The 22,840-nt window shown below is 29.4% G+C and overlaps 6 protein-coding genes across 6 annotated transcripts; 4 read left to right on the forward strand and 2 right to left on the reverse strand.

The window, feature by feature from the left end:
* Positions 1 to 3,471: 3,471 nt before the first annotated feature.
* On the forward strand, positions 3,472 to 5,070 carry GO595_002569 (Adenylyltransferase and sulfurtransferase MOCS3-1; the record flags this gene model as incomplete). The annotated part of the gene is made up of 1 exon (XM_067915493.1): positions 3,472 to 5,070. The coding sequence occupies one exon, from the start codon at positions 3,472 to 3,474 to the stop codon at positions 5,068 to 5,070; it is 1,599 nt and encodes a 532-aa protein (XP_067777264.1).
* Positions 5,071 to 5,762: 692 nt separating this feature from the next.
* GO595_002570 (actin) lies at positions 5,763 to 6,695 on the reverse strand (the record flags this gene model as incomplete). Its single annotated transcript, XM_067915494.1, has 1 exon — positions 5,763 to 6,695. One exon carries the CDS (start codon positions 6,693 to 6,695, stop codon positions 5,763 to 5,765), a length of 933 nt encoding a protein of 310 aa, XP_067777265.1.
* Positions 6,696 to 7,064: 369 nt separating this feature from the next.
* On the forward strand, positions 7,065 to 8,018 carry GO595_002571 (CMGC family protein kinase; the record flags this gene model as incomplete). Its single annotated transcript, XM_067915495.1, has 1 exon — positions 7,065 to 8,018. One exon carries the CDS (start codon positions 7,065 to 7,067, stop codon positions 8,016 to 8,018), a length of 954 nt encoding a protein of 317 aa, XP_067777266.1.
* A 661-nt stretch (positions 8,019 to 8,679) lies between these two features.
* On the forward strand, positions 8,680 to 9,441 carry GO595_002572 (uncharacterized protein; the record flags this gene model as incomplete). The annotated part of the gene is made up of 1 exon (XM_067915496.1): positions 8,680 to 9,441. One exon carries the CDS (start codon positions 8,680 to 8,682, stop codon positions 9,439 to 9,441), a length of 762 nt encoding a protein of 253 aa, XP_067777267.1.
* A 312-nt stretch (positions 9,442 to 9,753) lies between these two features.
* On the forward strand, positions 9,754 to 10,101 carry GO595_002573 (uncharacterized protein; the record flags this gene model as incomplete). Its single annotated transcript, XM_067915497.1, has 1 exon — positions 9,754 to 10,101. One exon carries the CDS (start codon positions 9,754 to 9,756, stop codon positions 10,099 to 10,101), a length of 348 nt encoding a protein of 115 aa, XP_067777268.1.
* A 7-nt stretch (positions 10,102 to 10,108) lies between these two features.
* GO595_002574 (uncharacterized protein) lies at positions 10,109 to 10,918 on the reverse strand (the record flags this gene model as incomplete). The annotated part of the gene is made up of 1 exon (XM_067915498.1): positions 10,109 to 10,918. One exon carries the CDS (start codon positions 10,916 to 10,918, stop codon positions 10,109 to 10,111), a length of 810 nt encoding a protein of 269 aa, XP_067777269.1.
* Positions 10,919 to 22,840: the final 11,922 nt, after the last annotated feature.

The following is a 22,840-nucleotide window of genomic DNA, read 5'->3' on the forward strand; positions in this document are numbered from 1 at the left end:
TTTATAACCTGTGTTGTTTAATCATAGCTATGTATAACTCTTTAACTATTTTTGGGTAGTCATTTAGATGACTATTAATAAAGTGATATTTCAAATCTGATTGTATTAGTATTGCGATCTTCATTTAATTCATAAGTACACTTTTTTTTGAAAGACATTTCTTGAAAAAATTAAATAAATAAATCCTTGATAATATTTTGTAAGATAAAATAATCTTGAAATGATTATAATAAAGCATTAGATTAATCTATTTTGAAATGGATAAATATACTTAGTAGGGAAGATGAAGTACCATGAAAAAATTTTATGCCCACAAAAAAACAATAAAATTTTTGATACCATTAGAAATAGAATGATTTTTTATCCATTTTCTCGTTTTTGCTAGAAATTGAATATTTGAATGTAAATAATACAAAATTTCTTAAAAGAAATACAAAAGTGTTATTCAATTCTCGATCGTTTCCCCCGTTGAATATTCAGAAAAACGAAAAAAACCGACAGAATGGGTGAGAGGTCATTAATGAACAGCCATCCCAAAGAATTACCAGCTCAATCCAAGCGCTTTATGTCTCTGGGAGGTGACATGCCTCTTCCTCCACAGAAAGTTCACCAAGGATTTACTCCATCAAATTTAAATTCATCTTCTTTTGTTCCAAAAATCGAAAATCCACAGATAAACCATTTCCCCGATATATTTACCACATGTCCAGAATTACGCAAATATCAAATGCCATCATTATTTGTAAAATCAGAAACGAAAGAAAATAATCAAAATCAAAATAAGCCGGAAGAAATCATGCAAAGAGGAGTGGCCCAACCCATTCAAATTTCACAACCAAATCAATTTGTTTTTCAAAGATTTCAAATGATTCCATTCCAATTTTTTTCTGGGTTTCAACCATTTGCCCCTATTATAAAACCGTATGTTTTTATATGTCGAATTTTTTCTTTAATTTTTTAAGGGAAATTTTCGACATTTTTACAATAATAATCTAACACATAGACATGAACTCGGATTTGTACCCAAGAACGAATGGCCACCACAAATATGTACACTCCGCGACCTACAACAGATGTATTTTACGCGACGTAATGGTATTAGTCGACGGTTTGATTTCAAATTATACAATGCGTTATGTATAACAAAGATGTTTCCAGACGCATATCCATGCATTGGAGCAATATGGGTCGGACAAACGATAATAAAAGTTAATTCGCAAAGGTTTGCTGAACTTTTGGGAATACATGCTGTTCAAGGAGGGCTGTTTCATAAGCAAGGAAACTTCTCACGACATGGATTTGTGCAAGTGCATAAGCAGAGTCTCGAATCTCGTGCGCTTAACATTAATTTGTGGGATGTCGATGATTATAATGTTCGATTATTTACAGATCAACAGAATAGATTTTCAAGAGATAAGGAATTTGTTGTGACAGATATTATTGGTGCAAAGGTAGAAGATGATAATGAATGAAACTGACTTTAATTATAGTGTGAATAAATATTTATTCCAAAATTTTGACAACGGTTGTTAACAAAAATCGATTGAAATTTTCTGTGGCGGAAAAGACAATTTAATGAAAAGAAAGAGCGATACATTATAATTTCTGTGACAAAAAATGCCAATGAAAGTTTTGTACAAAAGACGTTCCCATTTTCTTTTCAAGCGAATTTATGAAAAGAAAGTTTCATTATCTCAGAAGTTAAAAGATTTTGTAGTAGGATGTTTTTGCATTTATTCTAAATTAAAGGTGTCGATAAATTTCATTCAGGAACTTCCTCAAAAGTTTACAATCAAACAATTTTTAGTTTGAGTGAAGAAAATTTCTCTAGATCTTATGATTTAATTATCATTCAAATGATATATTATTTCTTTGTTTTTAAAAATAATAACGTTGATTTATTTTTATGTATTTTAAAAGAAAATATGTTATAAAAATAATGCAAAAGTAAATAACACAGATAAATATGTAGTTGCAGGTGGAAATTATTCATTCAACATTTAACAATGCATATGAAGCAGCAATTGAGTTTCATCAAAATGATATATTTAAGTATTTTTATGATAATAAATTAAAAGAAATTAATAATTTAGAAGAATTCGGAAAGCTTTGTATTTTATATCATAATTATGAAATATTTCATTTTTACTTAAAGAAGGAATGAAAATAAATGATGATATTATTAATGAAGCAGCGAGTATTGGAAATATTTTTTTTTGTTGAATATTTTTTGAAAGATCATTCAATTCCCCATGATATTTTGGTATTTTCATCTGGATCAGGATATATTGAACTTGTTGAATACGTATTAAAAAGAAAAATTGATATTAATGTTAAATACATTCATTTGTTTTATTTAAAATTTATTTCAATAATTTGGAATTTTAAAATAAAGGATCAAATACACAACCGCAGACCAAACATCCAAATCCTTTCGTCAAATGAATAGTTGAATCAAATATATTATATATGTAAAAATTTAGGGCAATCGTTTTTTGCTACAGACAAACCTTGTCAATTTTAGTCGCAAAAAAATAATTTAGATACCATTTCGCTGTAATTAAATTTGTTAGATAAAAAATAGATGGAGCAAAACGTCAGATTTTGATGAAAAAATTATGATATCATAAGCGTCTTTCGTTGAGAAGCGAACAAAACCAGATAAATTATTGATTTTTAGAATTTCTTCACATTTTTTGAGTTTCAAATTCTAGTGAATGCAATTAATTAAAAATTTTATAAATATCATATGCTGAAAAAGAAAAAGAATCAAAGATTTATGAATAATAAATAAAACATTATAATCTATTTAAATTCACATATATGATGAAAGAATAACAGCAAAATAATATTGGATGGGAAAAAAGAATGTACATTTTAGCATAAGGATATTTTTAATAAACTGGATGCAGATTTCCAACGATAGAATCAAATGAATGAAAAATCATCGGATTTATATTCAAAAACTGAAGTAATAAACCTCGAAAGTTAAACAACAAATACAAACATATAACTAGAGATTTAAAAACACAAAAACTATTTTAAAATACACATTAAAAAATTAAACAAAATAGACAAAAATACAAAAAATGATTAAGTGAATCACAGATGTTTGAAAGCCTAAATGTGATGAATAAAATGATAAAATATATATTAATAAATTAGGTGTACGAAACCACAAATGAGAGAAACCAAATGATTTAATGAGCTGCACTGAAAGTTGAGATTAAAAACGAGAATATATAACACCCCGGGGAATTCAACATTTGTTGCTTCAATATTTGTTGATGAATGGTCAGAACAATTTTTTTATATCACATTTTCAAAACCCCCGGGGAATTCCCCGCCTTTTTTACACAATTTTTTTGCTACTAAAATTGAAGGGGTTTGTCTGTAGCAAAAAACGATTCCCCAAAAATTTATTTACCGGTTCTTCTAATTTATTTAGCGGTTTTTAGGGATGCCAATCACATGCAAACAAACATAGTAAAATTTCCAGGTTTGAGGTTTCATTCTTGCGAAAAAGTACCAATCGTTCCAGTACCAGGATTTTGGGTTCCAGCCTCTAATGTCCTCCCTCCTCCTGACGCATCTATAGAAAATGCACATATTGTTTCTGATCTTCTAAAACCAAAACTATCAGGTGGTGCTAAAAATCTTAATATAATCATTCCCGTAATGCCAGCTCTTGCTCCTGTGTTCTCTTGTGACTCCAAAAAATCACAAATTCGTGCACCTCTTAAACAAATTGAATCTCCATATTCTCCAATTCATTCAGAAGCTTATCGGAGTGGGAGACGTAGTTGCATTGTAGCCTCTTCCACATCTCAAGGTGAGTGGTCAATTGCTGAAGGTCCAAACGGTGAAAATTATTATCCAGATCCCAATGGAGATATACTCATAAGAGTTAAAGGGTGTGGCATGTGGATCACATCAGATCCAACACCGTTTCCAGGATTTACCACATTAGAAACAACAACAGATCATTTTCCTGATCTCGAAGTACATGAAGTTCGTGGTGTAGCCTTTCCCACCAATGCTTCCTCAGAAATGTATGCCTCACGTTTGATCAGTCAAACATTTGAAAAAATTTCTCTCTTATCAGGAAATTATCCATTAGGCTTCTGGATTTATGACAATCTTCAAAACGATCCAACACCATCTATCAGCAAATGTGCTGCAATATTTTTAACGCATGGCGACCGTCGTCTTGAATCACATCTTCTCACAGGTCTTGAAAAGCTTCTGACGATCAAATTCAATCAAAAAACCGTCGGGAAATCACTGGAGTCCGTTAAGTCTCTATACAATTTCGAACTTCCATCAGATACCAATCGCACATATTCTCGTGTATCCAAGCTTAAGTTTAATGCCATTTCCAACTTTATTTTGAACAAACAACTAGATTTTTCATATGGTGAAATTCCATCACTCACACAAGATAATGTAAAATCTTGTGGATTTGTTCCTAGTGAAGACATATATAATGTTCTAAGTGATGATGTACGTACTTTCGCAAAACTTTTCGGTCGAATTGGTTGGGAAGTTGGACGATGCATTTCACTTGTTCATCGAACTGGCTTTCTATGGGGAACATACGTTGATCACATGCAAAGTGAAGAACATTGCAACGCACATTGCGACAATTTAATTATACTTTCCGAGTCTGATGCGCGAAGACAAAACGGAGGTTACCAACTATTAGCTCCAGTTGATTTCGACATGTCGTTTTCCAAAGAAAGCGCAGTCAACTTTTGGCTCGACGACAAATGCGTTCCTGACCCGACAATGGTAACACACATTTTCCCGAGCGAAGTCGAAAACATGCTCGTCGACTTGGCCGGGCTGACTGCTTCTGTCGGAAACACGTCAAACATCCCGAAAAGAGAACACCCCGAAGGCTCATTGAACGGAATGCTTTGGTTGATGAGGGATTTGATGGTTTGGGAATTCTTGGAAGGTTACAAAGATCCATCGGCAATAAGATATAAGGGAAATGATATTATGTTGGAAGATGCAATGCAATTGATTAAAGAAGCATTGAAATTGACAGAAAACGAAGAATCGTAATAAAGTATTTTAATTAATTTTGAAATGTATTCAAGAGAGAAAGTTCAAAAGAACATTCGCTGAGGTCAAATTATATAAACAAAGGCGCAGTGTGGAAATTGACAAGATATTACTTCCTATAAAAAAGTATATACACTGTTAATTAATATCACTGTATCCTACTGATAATGCTTTTTTGGAGAATCTATTATTTAAAGGAATTTTCAATTTGATGCAATTGTAAAAATTAAAATCATTCATATGTTTAGAGGTAAATATCTTCTGGTATAAGGATCATCATATATTTTTTTCAAGTAGTTGTAATTGTATGAAAGCAAACAGTTTTTCATAGCATTTTATATATTTTTTTGACGTAAAACATTTCGATACAGTGAAATATATTTTTATCTGTAATACATTTTTAAAAATGACTTACATATAGAAGAAGTATCCATAAATTTGCCTTTCCATGCACTAAGTAATATCTCATGGATATAAAGACAAATTTGGTGAACAGTACATTTCGTTATAATAAACAAATGGGAAATTTCGTATATAAATTATTTAGAAGCACTTATAACGGACAATTGCTGAACCTTCTTCATCGTATTCGCTTCTTGATATAAGCATTTGAGGGAATGTCGAAAGCGATGCGAGGGCGCACCCACCGAACCAAACTGCGTACTTTGGCATCATCGATACGACGTTGAACATCATTTTCTGTATGCGAGATCATCCAATTCACTCTCTATGCGCTCTGGTAATCCTTTTAGCTCTGCACTACCTCCCGCGAGAAAAATGTTAGCACAGAGATCATTACGAACATCAGTGCCACATGCCATTATGGACTCGAACAGAGTTTGGTCAATGCCATCTAATTCGAAGCCATTGAAGTGTGGCTTAAAAAGAAGTTCAGGACATCTGAAGCGCTCACTGCCAATTGTGATGACGTTGTCATCTGGAAGTGTGTATGTGATATTGCATTCGGATGTCGTTAAAGCTTTATTCAATTCTTCATCAAAGTCAAGCGCAACATACGCGTACTTTTCTTTAATTTTACGAACAATTTCCTTTTCGGAGGATGTTGTGAAGAGGTAACCACGTTCGTAAAGGATCTTTTGGAGATACATTGTAAGATCACGGCCAGAAAGATAGAGTCGCTTGGTGGCGTGTGGAAAAGAATAACCTTCGTAAATTGGAACTGAATGAGTAACACCATCACCTACATCTAAAACAATGCCAGTAGTACATCTTGATGAGTAAAGGGAAAGAACGGCTTGGGTGCCAACATAAAATGCTGGAACATTGAATGTTTCAAATTGGATTTGGATCATCTTTTCGCGTTTAGCCTTTGGGTTCATTGGGGCTTCTGTAAGAAGAACTGGGTGTTCAGCTGGATCAACACCTAATTCGTTGTAAAAGATGTGATGCCAGATCTTTTCCATATCGTCCCAGTTGGTAACAATACCGTGTTCAATTGGACGTTTAAGGTTGTAGGTACTTGCCTTAGCTAATGCTATATCGCCAAAATATTTAGGGCGTCTAGGACCAATATATCCGACATACTTATATTTCCCAACAACAGAAGGTAAAACTGTGCTTGGCATTTCTTCGCCGACAAAACCTGCTATGCACGTGAGAACCATTATCTATAAATTGTCTGAAGCTCATCTTGATTCATTCATAAGTAAAACAACACTTTTTGCGTAACGATTATTGAAACAATTGCTGTGTGAATGGAACCATATTATTACAAATCTTTAAATGACATTACTGTATTGTACACAATGCAGCGCTTTTTTACAAAGCAAAAATCTCTAAGATTAATTTGTTAACAAATTAATTTAATAATATTTTTAGGTTTCATTAAAGTTTATTAATTTTTGTACAAAGGGTCTTATTATCTTCATTGCTGGTACACATATATTAGTAATAATATTATCACCATAAACTACGTTCATGATGGAATTTCGGTGTTTGAATGTTTATTTGGTCGGAACGAAACTATTTTTATAATGGAACCAAAAAAATATTCTCCCTTCCAGAAACACGCTGAATATGATAAAATCCCTGGACAAGATCCTTTTGAACAAAGAAAAATATTAAAAGAAAGACCAAATATTCCTGATCTCAAATTTGGAAAGATTATTGGTCATGGAAATTTTTCACATGTTTACGAAGGTTTTTATAAAAATGATAAAGCAGCGATCAAAGTTATTGAAAGGGGATCACCAAGATATATAAGTAACGAAATTGAGATTAACGAAGAATTGAGAAACATCCCTCATATCCCAACTCTACTCAATGTATTTTACGAACCACAAACAATTATGGTATTTGAATTTGTCGATACTATTCCAATCAATAATTATTTCGAAACCATCACTCTTCCTCAAATACGTACAATACTTAGGTGCACACTTGAAGCTCTTTCTGAAGCTCACAAGCATGGCATAGTTCATAGAGATGTAAAAATAGGGAACATTTTGGTAAAATCAGATTTTTCTGATGTTTTTTTAATTGATTGGGGATCAGGAGCATTTATAAGCGATTCCCTTACATCAAAGGCAGGCTCTCGTTCTTCTAGATCACCTGAAATGCTTCTTGGATACAGAAATTACAAATCACTTTGTGATATTTGGGCGATTGGAATTCTTATTCTTCACTTCCTTACAAACGGGAGCATCCCGTGGAAGGCTCGATCGAGTCGAGAATCCATTTGTTTGATGTCAAGATTTTATGGAAGGCGTTCAATTGAAGAATTAGCTAATAACCTCAACCTAAAAGCACCAAGCTCGTTGGCTGACTGCCCGTCTGAGCCAGTAGCAAATTTAGAATCTGAATTTAAGACAAAAAATCCGAATTTAAATGATGCCAATTTAATTGATCTTATGAAACAATGTCTTTCTTTGGATCCTAAACGAAGGCCAACTGCAAAGTTAGCATTGTCACATCCATTTTTTGTATAAATTATTTTATCAAAAAACTTAATTTGTATTTTTAACAACAAACGTTCATTAAAGCCAACAAATTAAATGTTAATTATTTAAAAAAATATTAATTTGAAGTGGACTTTGTTTGGCTTTGTTCGCTCGTGGGGCCACCTGTCAGCCTGGTCCAGAATTGAAAAAGTGTTTATTCTTATTTGTGAACATTAAAACATTTTTTCAGAGATAATTCAATGGAGCCTGACAAATTCATTTGTGTGCATAACCGCTCATAAATTTTCTTCAACAAATGAAGACACTCCATAAATCCTCAAAAAAAGAAGATAAATCATCTAATAATAGTCACGTCTTATGCCTTGTTAAGAAGGCAATCAATGACATCTCAAATAAGAAAAAAAATCATGAATCATTTCATGCTCTTCTAAAGGGATTAAAATCATCAGAGCAAAAAGATTTGGTTGCAACAACATTGATTAATACGTTAGATCATTTTGCAGATAATAGCTCGGTTATTTATAGGTGTTTAAAAATTATATATTGTTTACTTGAAATTGCCAACGATGACTTTTTACCGAGGTTTCAGTCGTTCATACCTGAAATAAGTTCATTGGATTTACTTGATTTTGGAAATGTAAAAGTCAAACATCGAAACAAAATACACGTACTAGCTAATTCTATAACAATGTATTTACTGAGAAAAGAACCTTTGATTAAACCAGAGCTAATTAATCTTGAAAACCTTATTACAAATCCAACCATCTCATTCAAAGAATTTCCTATTAATAACGGAATCAACACTCACGATGATGACCCAATAGATTGGGGCGCTCAAAACGATATTGTTACCTCATCATCCAAAGAATTTTTTGAAATTGAAGATTTGCATTTTTCATCTGAATTTATGTTAAAAGCTCATGAACCAAATGAACTTGTGTACCATGACGAACCTATAGATGTTCCTAAAGAAAATGTTAAGGAAAATAATAATTCCGAAATTGTTGATTTAATACAGTTTTCATCTGAGCCAAGCATTGTTTCTAAGCAACCCAACGTTGAGTTTGAAGCAATTAGTATCCAATCGGAACGTTGCGGATCTCAGAATTCGATTGAATTTGAACCTATCTCTCAGCCTTTTCATATTGGCTCCACTCCTCGAAGAGGAACTTACGACCTTTCTATTGGCCGCGTTAAATCAGACGATATGTTCGAACCTTTATCATCAGTAAGATCTACATCCGATATGTTCGAGCCGCTAAGTGGTGTATCACCGAATGAAACATTCGAAGCTGTAGAAAACCCAATTGATTTTGGTTTGACATGTGATTTTGAACCAATTGAAGATGATGATGATTCAGAGGAAGATAAAAAGCAATTAAAGCCAACTTCACTTAGCGAAATCCTACAGTTCTGTGACAAAGGCAAAGAGCTTGTTTCCTTCTTTTAATCACTGTAAATGTTTTTTAATCTTTTCATTTTCTCTTTATTTTCTTTTTTGAACAATTATGTTTTCGTTCTTCATTAAATGCTTACTTGGAAAAATGATTTCCTTGAGTTGTTTTGTTTTGGCCAAATGAAAAGCGAATTAACGGTCATCAGGTTAAACGTCCTTAAGAATATGAGCGGGAACGAACACTCTGCTGAAAAGAATATCAATTCCAAACAAAAAATAAAAATTAACAAAGCAGAGTTAACAGACATAAAACAAACCCTCTCCAAAATTAACACGCAAATTAATGATGATATTCGTTTTTTCAAAATGTTTGGGAATTCCATTTGCAAATATGAAGGAGTTTCTATTGAACCTGTTCAACCACCAAGTATACAATCTAAGCTAAGGGATAAATGGGGAAATTTAACTAAACGATTATTACTTCAACAGATCAAAAAACACAGATCCGCTTTTCTAATACAAAACATATGGCGTCTTACCAAAAATGGGCCACGGATTTCACTACCAGATCTTAACGATATGTTCAATCTCGAACTTTCTGATCTCCAGTCAGCCGATATCTTGTGCATTCACCTCATTGCGGACGAACTTTGTTTGAGGACTTTGCACAAAGTTATTGATCCCAACGCGGGCAAACAACAAAATGTAAAGTAAGTGTTATTTATTGATTTTCTTCTTTGTGTTCTTCTTCAGGCTTTTGCTCTTCATTATTTTCCTCAGCCTTTGGCTCTTCTTCTTTCTTTTCCTCAGACTTTGGTTCTTCCTTCTTTTCCTCAGCCTTTGGCTCTTCTTTCTTTTCTTCAGCCTTTGGTTCTTCCTTCTTTTCGGACTTTTTAGCCTTGAGATCATTGATGTACTTTTCGAGGAAATCGCCGGCAGGAGTCATTGTAAAGACAGCTGGGAGGACAAGGATGAGGACAACAATGATGAGCATCAAAAGGAAGAAGTTGATTAACTTGAAAATGTATCCAAGAATTATTGTGGCAATGATGAGAGCTGATGTGTCAACAACGTTTGGACAAAGGAATGTACGGTAAACAAAGAATGCAAGCCTCCAGCCCCATTTCATTGGTTGAGCAATGTATGAAACAATTTCTTCAAGACTACGAACACGCCTCTTGTTATCATTTGCAAGTTCTGGGAGAGTTTTGAGGTAAAGCTTACGGAGGAGATTCATGCCACCTAAGCAGTAGAAAAGATGGAACGTTGGAACAAGGATTACAGCAGAAACAAGTGATGGGAATGTTGTCTTAGAAAGAAGATAAGCGACAAGGAAATAGAAGAAGAAACCAGCAGCTAATGCAGCATATAAAGGAATGTTATGAAGAAGAAGTGCTGATTCAATTTGCAAAACATCTTGTTCAATTGGTTTCATAACAGAAACAAACTTGCTTTCAACGTCTTTTTCACGGTAGCCAGCTAATGGGTAAAGATTATCTTGAATGAGAGTGTTCTCTATGTTGAGCCTCATATAAAATTGATCCCTTCGGCTTTGAAACTTTTTGTGAAACAAATGGCCATATTAAATAAATATTTCAAAAAGTGTAATTAAATACTTTACCTCGCGTTTAATTTCTGTGTTAATTTGGAGGTTCTTACGGAAAACGGTTATAATTCATCGAATCCCCTCACAACGGTTTCGATATTTTGAGTAGCTTATGATCAAAAGTGGTGTGAATTCCAGCTGCTGTTCACAGGAATTGAAGTTGGTTTTTTGTTTAATTTTAAATGAGTATGTTTATAGTCAAAATAATTTTATTAAAAATTCTTCAAAATATTTAGGTTCATATGGTTGCAGAAGGGATTTCAAATTTTCAAAGAATGAAAATGAAATAATTTTTGATAAAAATCCAATAAAAAAATATTATTTTTAAATTTTAACTGGAATACAACTCTCCCAAAACTTTAATACTTGTTTATGAGTAACTTCATGGCTATAGGAGAAACTCAACGAAAGCAACACCAAATGCACTAAACGGCCTTCATGGAACTGGTGATCCTTGGAATTTTAGATTTAAAATTTTGAAAACGTTCATGAAACTTTTAAATATTTTTACTATAAAACACCATTAAATTTAATATATACGTATTTTCAAAATATCAGTATTTATAATATTTTTACATTTATATATGTTTATTTTCTTACCAAATGGTAAGTTTATTGATTCATCACTATTTTTTATGGTATTTTATTTCGTATTGATAATGAAATTTATATATTGTATCAGCAATTCTATATAAATCTGTTGATGGTGAATCAGAAGGATAATAAAGAGGAATTTCATTACCATTCGATATTACTGATATTTTGAACCCTTGATAATCAGATTATCTTTCTGACCATGCAACTGTAAGAATATTTTTACATGTTCCTGGTTCATAAGTGAATAATATGGAGATATTAAACCTTCATTTCCTGCACAAAATACATACAAACAATTTTCACCTGATGACAAATTATAAACAGCGCTATCAAAGTAATACCGCCATCCTGGATTGTCTATTTTATCTCCCCATGAATTAGAGAAAATTCGTGCATTACCTTTAATTAAAATATCGTCAAGTAAGGGTGGATTAAATAAATAAATGCTGGTAGAATCATAGCCTAAGTACATGAGTTTGGAATCAGGAGCTACACCATTGTAACTACTAATTTTACTATTCGAATTTTGCGCTTTTCCTTATAATGTACCTGCAACGTGCGTTCCATGTTCTTCTTAAATCATATTTTCATACAAATTACTTTCAGTGTTATATACATTTTAATAAAAAACAAATTTTCAAATGATTGGTTAAAATTTCGTTAAACTTACTATCAACATTTGGATAATTGAACATGGCATGGTGATAATCAAGAGGTGTGTCTACAAATGTTATAACTTGACCCGTGCCAGTGATGCCTCTGGATTCTAAATTTCTTTCAATGGTTGGATTCCCAAGTGAATCTATAGAAATGTTTTTTGAGTTTTTTTGCATGAAACCTGATCCAATATTGTTTGCTGCATTTGGAGGCGTATATTTACTGATAAACTCAATTTCATTAAGATAACTTAAATTTTCTGCTGACTCTTCATGTTGAATAGTTTCAATAATTATAAATTCTGCAGATTTAGTTATAATTTTGAAGAGCTTTTCTTCTATGAATTGTATATTATCATTTAATCCATGAGCAATTAATCGCGATGCAGTTTTAATCTGCATAGGATTAATGATCTTATTAGTTGGTTGAACTGAATTTATCAAAGCATTCAATGATTCAAGATAAGCAAATTGAAATGAATCTATGAAAAGCTTATAAACATTCTTGTATAGCATTTTGTTCGGTGTAAGATCAATTCCATGTGCTCTTAGTTGCTTATGATTTGGTACTTCAGGGAAATAAACATATGCAAATGTATTTTGATCAGAATTGATTCTTTTATGTTTTGAAAGTTCGAATAATATTTCCTTTCCCATTGCTGTTGAAAACATTATTTTTTCGCATAAAACATATTCGAGAAACAGAACAATCATTTTGAAACTCAGAAAATCACTTCACATACTGAAAAGCCATACAGTTGTTTGCAAAATTGAATTAAACCGTAAAAATCAAGAGGCTAATTTTGGAACGTAAACTTTTTTGACATTCATCTACTTTTTGACAAATTTACATTATCTGGGTTCTATCACCACAATAAACGTTTTTTAAAAGTCAAAACTGGTAGAAACCTTGTAAAATTGTCAAAAAAACAGATATGATCAAAGTAAGGACAGTGCCAATTGCATTTTCCATTATATATTTATATTTGAAAATATTTCAAATAAACATGTTATGTTAAAAATGCATTTTCAAATATAGAAACCAATTGGTTCTTATTAATAAGAAGATATAAATTTTAATGAACAATCAAAAGGATATCCCTTCAATCTCGATGTAATTTCCCAGAATTGGTAGGTTCATGTATTTGAAGTGGTTTAACATCGAAACATCCTAAACGTCTTTGTAAATAAAAAATACATCGAATAAATAATTATAAAATTTCATAAAAACTCAAACCCCCAAAATTTTATTTAAGCTTTCTTATTTGCTATGTTTACCTTTTTATTGAAAAAATAATTTTACTAAAAATTACAAAATATTTACAATTAAAAAAGGTTTGATTCATAACCCTTAAACAGCATGACAACCTTTGGATATAACATTGTAATTTCCCATATATAAATAAATTTTATCATCAATCAGCAATTTTTTTTAAGAATTATCTCCTTTTCGCTATGGATGAATATAAAGAATGTATTATTTTTTGGTAATTATGTTTATTTTGTTTCATGTGATAAAACATGTGTGTAATATTTTTCTCATGGAAATAATGTTTGTATAAATATTTAAATGTTACGATACATAAAAACTAAATAAAAATAATCACAAAAAACCATTTTTCAAAAGAGAATTTAAAGAAGAAAAAAGAGATGTTTAAAGGAAATAAAACATTCACGCAAGGAAAAAAAGTAACAATAGAAAAAAAAGAAATTCAAGAAAGTACAATAGGATACCAAAAAAAGCCTATTTGGGTTGGACCTAATGACAAAATTTATGATAAATTTTATTCCTATATTCCCTTCATTACAACTCAAAGAAATGCAAGAAATTCTGTAAAGAAAAATATGATATTGTTTCCATCACCTCAAAGTTATGAAAATTTTCAACTTTATTCCACTTCTCTTATAAATTGGTATTATGAATTTAGATATGTTCAATTTTCATCTCTTGTTCTTCCTATTCCAATTTCTGGTGAATACTATTTTCCACAGAAACCAACGATATTAAGTAAAAAAGAAATGCATATATGTTCAAGGTTAAGAAGTAGTAGAACTGATATATTTCCTATTTCTCCAATAAATTATCTTAAATTAATTGATGTTTTATTACGCAATGATACTATAAACCCAGATGAACCACTTCCAGAAAAAGAAAGGAAAACAGAACTTTTTAATAAAGAATTTTTAACATCAAATCCACAATGGCAAGATCAAATGATACTTCATGAACCTTATCCATTTATTTATAAAGATTTCAATGAATACGAAAAAGCATATTTAAATTGGACGAAAATAGTGAATGAATCAATTCGAACAAAAATGATTCCACCAAAAGATTTTCAAAAAATACTTTCATTAGATATTGAACCAAGAATAGAACAAACTAATGTTCCATGCTCTCAAGATCAATCAAAGATAAATTCTTTGAATTTAAGTGAGTGGAAAAATGTAAAAAAACCAAATATGAAAACAATAAAATTATTTGATAAAAATATAAATGATGAATATATTGAACAAAAAATAGATGATGCTTTTGTAAAAGAGATGATATTATATGGATATGAAATAGATTCATTAAAAGAATTTAAGCCATATCACGTAACACATTTTCATGTTACAAATATAAAACATAGCAAAATCCAAATTCCTTCTGGAAAAATTAATAATATGTTCTTCCTTAATTTACTTAAATATGATTATTCACGTAGAAGACTTAATGAACTAATGAATACAAAATTAGAGAATAATGTGAAATTTAATGAAATTCTTTATAATTATTTATTCGATGTATCAATGCTTAAGAAAATTATGTTATTAGGAGACAAAAACATAGATTTCCAAAGAAGAATATCTTTCTTCCTCAGATCTTTTATAAATAATATTAAGAATATAAATTTATTCGAAAAACTTATTAAAGAACTTCAAAAAAATAATGTGCTATATGATTTTGTAAATTGTTTAATGTTTTCTGTTGATCCTAATTTTTATTTATATCAAACTGAAGAAAACATTGAAATTGATAAAGAAATTAATTTCTTTTATATTATGAATGTTTTGATTCAATATGTAATTCGAATGAATAATATAAATATATATAATTATCTTCTTAATTTTCTCCGTAAAACATCAGATGATTTAAAGAAAAAAATACAAAATAGTGAAGTACTTCAATATATTCGGTATAAAAACAAAATTGCTTTGATAATGTTGTTTCTATGTGATTCATCTCAAATTCATAAATCAATTTTGGGTAAAGATTCATTATCTTTTATCAATGAATTATCGAAAGATAAAAAATATTCCAAAATTGTTTCAATAATTTTACATAATCATATTATTTCAACAGTATCTTCAGTTATCATCAATAATTTTAATGACTTAATTCAACAAAAATTATTAGATGATCTTACACAAGATACAACACGTTTTCTTCAATATGTTATTGACTACATAAATTATAAATATACTACGAATCAATTAAAACTTGGTTTTCCCGTTTTATCACGCGGTTTAGAATTAATATCAATTAATATATTAAAAAATTCATATCCTCTTTATAAATCATTATTTATGTTGATTTGTAATCAAGATATTATTACTAATATAAACTTTGATGAAAGTACTTTATCAAAAGCAACTCTTGCAATATGTTCTATTGATACCAAAGATACATTGATATTTTTAGATCATATAAAAGTATATAATTATATGATTAAAAATAATATTTGTTGTAGTGCACTTTCTCAGCATAATCCATTTTTGGAAATCATTGCACAACGTATTAATGATCAAAATTCCAGAATATGTCAACAGTTTTGGGATATTTTTAAAAAATTATTAAATGATATTGAGATTTTTTCAAATATAATGTCTTCACTTAAGGTTCAAAATTGTTTAAAGTCAATTCCATGTAGTGAAAATATATTAGCAATAGAAAATTTATTAATCCTTTATATATCTATATTAAGTGAAAACAATTCTACTAAAAGAAAAATAACCTTAAAAATATTAATTTCATCTTCTGGTTCTCTTGCAATGCTTTACAAATCAAGAGAAGAAATATTTAAATTATATCCAAAATTACAAAAATTGATTATTGAGTTCATGAAACTTGTGTTCAAATCAAAAGGATCTCATAGTTCTGACCTTCAAAACGCTTTTACGAAACATATTAAAGATTCAAAGAATTTAAATCTTTGAAATAAAAACTTAATTTTTTTTATCTCTTTTTATATAAATTTTTCAATTTTTTTTCTTTGTTTTGTTATAAATTACATGTAATTTTTGTTTGATGTTTTCAAATGGATAACCAAAAAAAAAGCTTTGGATAGAAATTTCAGGTCTATAGACAATTTTTTCGGAATCCAATACATTGGATAAAGTGCATTCGTCAAAAGAGCATAGAGGACAGCAGTCAACAAACCCAAACAAGTTGTAATTTGTCACTCCCTGCAATATTTATGATAAAATTGACTTCCACACAACTGGCCATTTTTGTCATTTTTAAAAAGAATTACTCGTTGTTTTTTTGTTGATAGCTTTTTTCTTGTATCCAGCAGCATTTCAGAAGCGTATTATATGTCTAAGCATATCTATATATCCAAAAAAATAACAAATATATTTTCTCCATAAATCAACGAATATTAATGATTTTTTTTCATTTAGATTTGTAATTTATTTGAACACTTTCACAAACATTTATCATCATTGGTATTCTTAAACTATTCCAAGTTTTTAATAAGGTTAATACAAGTTTTATCAGTGTTTCATTTATTTGCATTTTCAATAGAAACAAAGCAACAACAAATATTATACTTTTATAAAACAAATACTTTAAAATTTTTATAACATTTCGCAGAGTTCGTATTTGACTGCTTGTATTCATTATTTAGACAGAAGCTCGTTTTAATACAAAATGGCATTGAAATCAATTTAATATCTTAGAATTTCATAAAGTTGATAATGATTAGACACAAACCTTAATCAGGAATTATTAATCAGAAATGTGATACACAATGATTTAGGAGAATTAAAATATGTAAAAAATTAAATTGCATTAATATATACAAGCAAACTTAATTTAAGAAAACTAACGAAATTTAGATCTAAATATAAACAGTAATCATTAAACAAAAGTAACAACAATCGGAAATTATACATCTTCTCAATGCATAAAATTAGCAACAGTTATCATCGAAGAAAATGTAAAAACAATTGAAACTTTATCGTTTTCTGATGTAATGATTTAGCATTTGTTCATTTTACATGTTATAAGTCACCAACTGACACAAGTTATAATCACCATCAGATTTATGTATCAAAATGTTCATTTGTTGAAAAGTGTTCTCAATATGTCTCGTCAAGACATAAATTTAGTGAATCAAATGCATTTACTGAATCATTACGATTTGGCGTAAAATATATTCAAAACAGTTATTTCCAAAAATATTTTCACAAATATTATTACTCTTTCAATGTTTAAATCATTTTATTCTTATGTTGAAACGAAATTTGTTTATTATTTTTATATCATTCTTGAATATTCATCATATGTTACATATTATTCTGCTTTTTATACAATTCTTCAAAATGAAGATAAAGCAAACGAGAAATTCTTATTATTGTATTTGTTATTATTATAATATTTCACTTCTTATTACCTTTTTAATTCGTTATCTTCAAATTAAACGAAATCGTATTTTAAGTTATCAAGAAAATGCAAACGCAGTCAACAACAATATTAATATTAATACAGAAAATGATATTAATTTCTATCATATTGAATCGGAACTATTTGCTAAATATTTTGAAGAAAACAATTTTATATGAAAATTTAAAGTTTCTATTGGATTTACTATAATACACGTAGGATAAATTAAATTTTTCATAATTTTATAATTTTTATTGTTTGATGTAAATGTGCAAATGTTTCACCTTATAAAATATTTTAAATACCTCAAAAAATAGAAAAAATACAAAAAGTGCCGATAACTCATTCTGCATTGATAATCTGAATTTTAATTCCATATTAAAATTGTAAAGTTAATATTAACCATAGTTGTTCTCAGAAAAATATTTTGGATATAAAAATTATATTTACAAATTGTTAAACTTGTTTACTATAAAATTGATTGGATAAATTGAGTATGCGATAAGATTTCATTATTATAAAACTGAGCGCTGTTGCAGTCTGATTCCTCAGTTTACTTTCGTTTGATGGCTTCTTCCGCATCTTTTTATGTAAAACAAATTTCTTTTCACAACGAACAAAGATTAACAAAAACAGAAAAACATTTTATTACCACATTTCAACATATTAACTATCCTCAAATCCATTGGTCCCATCTTCCTTTATCAAACTATTAAATTCATTGTCCACTTCTTCGTGATTTCCTCCCGTAGTTGATGACGTATTATTATTTACATTTGACAACGATTTTGTTTTCGTTGTTTGTTTCTTATTTCTCTTCAACATAAATATTACGATTCCGACAATTATCAAAACTATCACAATAGCGCCGCATATAATACCAATTAACAATTCATTTGATATCAAATTATCTTTTGGTGTAACATCAGTGACAACTAATGTATAAAATCAGAATAATAACTATAATAAGACGAATAATATATAACAGTGTAATCGTAATAAATGACATTTGTCGATATATAACTATAAGTGGATTCAAATGTTAACAATGAAATTGTATTTATGTATTTACTATAAAATGTAATCGAAAGTGTAATAGATAATGACTGAGTTAAAGTGAACGAATGTGTTAAAGATAAAGTTACATCAGATGAATAAGCAACTGATGCAGTGAACGTGTTCGACTTAGTGAATGTATCACTTTGTGTGAATGTGAATGTGCATGTTGGCGGGAGACATTCGTCAAGTGTTGTTCCCTTAGTAATATTCATATTTCCAAATGTTTCATTTTGATATGTTTCTATTGTCATAACTGTTGTTGTATTTATATTAACAAATGCATCATTTTGGATTTCTGGTGAAATTTCTCCATTAAAATGAATACATTGAAGTGATGTACAATTAGTAAATGCACATGAATTAATATATTGAACATTTTCACCAATAAAAATTCTTTCTAAATTATTACAACTTGCAAAAGCATAATTCATAATAGAAATGACTGAATTCGGAATTGTAAATGTTTTACTTTTCATATTCGGATAACTAATAATTTTTGTAATTTCTTTATTATATAAAACGCCATCGTTTTCATAATTCGAATATCCAATATTTTCTTCTGAAACATTAATAAATTGAAGTTTCGTACATTCTAAAAATGCATTTCCAATTGAAGTAACAGAACTTGGTATATAAATATTCACAAGGTTTGTACATCCTCTGAATGCATCAGCTCCAATATTTCGGACGCCTTCATATAAAGTTATCGTTTCAAGTCCTATACATTTATAAAATGCATTATCACCAATGCTATTACAACGAATTGTAATATTATTTAATGAAATACATTCTGCAAATGCACCACCTCCAATTGAACTCATTAATTTATCTGGAAATTGGACATATTCTAATTGTTTACATGATGCAAATGCTCCACTATTTATATTTCCAACTGTTTCTCCAATTATTACTGTTGTTAATAAAGGCCATTCTCTGAATGCATCACTTTCAAGCTCGCCAACATTAATAATTATAATGCGTTCTGTAACATTCATATAATCATTTGAATAATCAATGAAATCAGATATTGTGAGTGTTTTTGTCTCTTCGTCATATGATTGCTTTGTATTAACAAAAAATATAATCAATAAAATCGGAATAACTTCGTTTTTTTGATGAATGCTTTTCTGATTAAAATAAATTATGGAATAGAAAGTAAAAACAAAAAATATAAATACGAACAAATTTATGTTTGCATTTACCGAAGTAATTAATGCATTAAATATCTTTGGTAGATTTTTAAGAATATTATTGTTGAAATTCATTGAAAAATAACATTTAAGACTTTCATTAAAATGATATCTATTATGTAAGATATGAAAGATTACAGTCATTTTAGGATAAAAATATGAAATTACTAATTTTGGAGGAATGATGTGCCAAAAGCTTATTGCATTGTTATCAAGATAATTGTTGAATGAAACCCATTGTGAAAAATGATTTATGTTGTTTGCTGTTTGAATATTTTGTGAAAATATTTGACTCTTTATGTGTTTAATCTGATCAATGCAATGTTATCAGTATTTGCTTTCGTTATGCACATATAATGTATGCTTTCGTTATGCACATGCAAGTTCGTTGTTTAATTTTCTGTGAGAGAATTAAAATAATATTTATTACGAATAAAAACATTGTTGCTGATATTTACGAAGAGGATGAAAGTGCCAATGTGAATTAATAATACTATTATCGATTGAAAATATCCATCATATTTCATCGATTTGGTATATGCGTTTACAATATTGGGATTGGATTCGGCTTTTCCAAATAACCTCAAATTTTTCATTATTCATGTGTGTAACAACTGTTGTTCAATGTGAAATGTGAGTTTTCATCGAAATTTTTTTGGATGTCAAGACAAGCACACGAAGCATTAGGTGACATGAGAAGATTTCATAAATGAATTGACTTGCTCACAAGTGAGGACTTGACATTTGAATGGAATTTAAGGGAAAACGACGAATACAACCAACTTTTTATGAAAATGTCATTCAACTTTTGTGTGCTCATGTCAAAATCGTATCAAAACCGTTTTCTGACAATACGCTTAAAAAGTTTACAAAAAGCCAATTCAGAACGCAGCGACCGTTATGCACCAAATCACATTAATAATATTACTGTTTATAAATTCCTAAATGTTTTTGGATCATAGATATCCTATATTCATTAAACCCAAATCTTTGAAAGTCCATTATTGACGCGTTCACAATGAACTGTGCCAAGAAGTCCATATCTTGCTTGTCCGTAGCTCTAATTACGTAATCATCAGACGCGAAGAAACCCGCTGCGAACTCGAACATATTTTCGGCGTTAAATTTCATTGGCCATTTTTCACAAGCGAATCTCAAAAACTTTGCGATGAATTTGACATTAATGCAATTTGATGTAGTATTTAATAATTGCAAAATATTATCGAATTCATTTTCTTGTGGTTGTAATTGATATATCATAACTATAGAACACCATAACATTACAGCAGAATCGATCATACCGTTTGGGTAATGAGATTCATTATTAATAACTTCATTTAACGATTCATTAATTACTTGTAAATATTGAACAATTAAATTCGGCTCAACATTTAACAAATAATTTATAGAGTCAAATGAACATGATCTATTATCAGTATACGAAGATTTAATCATTAAAATGTTTTGTGTTAATGCAACTTCAAATAAATTATTTTTATATTCGGGAAATATCGTTAAAAGAAATGAAATTGTTCTAAACGAAGGACCTTTACAATATTTACTTTTGGTATTCGCAATGTTTAATACTAACGCCAATATTGTTTCGACATATTGTTTCCCATCATAACCAATCTCAAGGAAAAATCGCATTATTGACGTCATTAAAGGTGTAACTATATAACGATTGAGTAAATTCTTTTTTTTGGACTCTTTATAAAATTGATTTTCTAACTTAAGTCCAATAACAATTTGTTCAACAATAATATTTCCACATTGAAGTAAAAGTTGTTTGTTGGAATTATATATGATTAATACCATTGTATTCCATATATCTATAAGTTCTTCTGTTGATTCGACTTCATTGATTTGACTTAAAAAGATTTGTATTAATTCAGTCGAATCAATGTTCGCTTTATTAAACCCGGAAATTACTTCGGAAAATGAACGAATTGCATAATTTTTGATTTCTTCATTTGTTATCGATACTTGCAAAAGGTTTTTAATTGCTAAATATTGTTATGCAAATTGATCAATATAATAATTAAAGATCGTTGTTATAGTTAATAATATTTGACCTTTCATTTCAGTATAAATTGCTAAAACTTTCAAATATTCATTGTATTGTTCATTATCATCTAAATCTTTTCCTTCTGAGAAATCTGGTGTTTCTTCATTAAATAATTGGATATAACGACTTAAAAATTGATTAATAAATGGCGATATTGTTATTGTATAATTTTCGATTAATATTTGTAATGACGTCGAACATTTTAATATTAAATTATGATTATTAGGATTTGATAATCCTTTAAATATGATTGTACATAATGATTCTAAATCATTACGTAATAATAATGGATTACTATGTGCAAAGGAACAATATGTTTGGATTGAAACTGCATATGATGATTCACCCATTTTAATCAGTTGTGACAAATATGGTTGAATCGCTTGATAATATTGTGGTTGAATATCAGATATGGTTAAAACGATTTGTGCTATTAATTGACACAATATTTCGATGTGATATGGATCACTTGATGATTTAAATTGTTCATAGATAATTGACAGGGTCTGTTCGATATTTTTCGGTTCTTTTGATGAATTATCATAAAGATTTGTTAATGTTGTTATTGCATTATCAGAGATAGGTATAACTTGTAATAAAAATCCTTCAAATATATCTATGATTTGT

The sequence above is a fragment of the Histomonas meleagridis genome, assembly GCF_020186115.1.
Source record: "Histomonas meleagridis strain 2922-C6/04-10x chromosome Unknown contig_199, whole genome shotgun sequence".
NCBI lineage: Eukaryota > Parabasalia > Tritrichomonadida > Dientamoebidae > Histomonas > Histomonas meleagridis.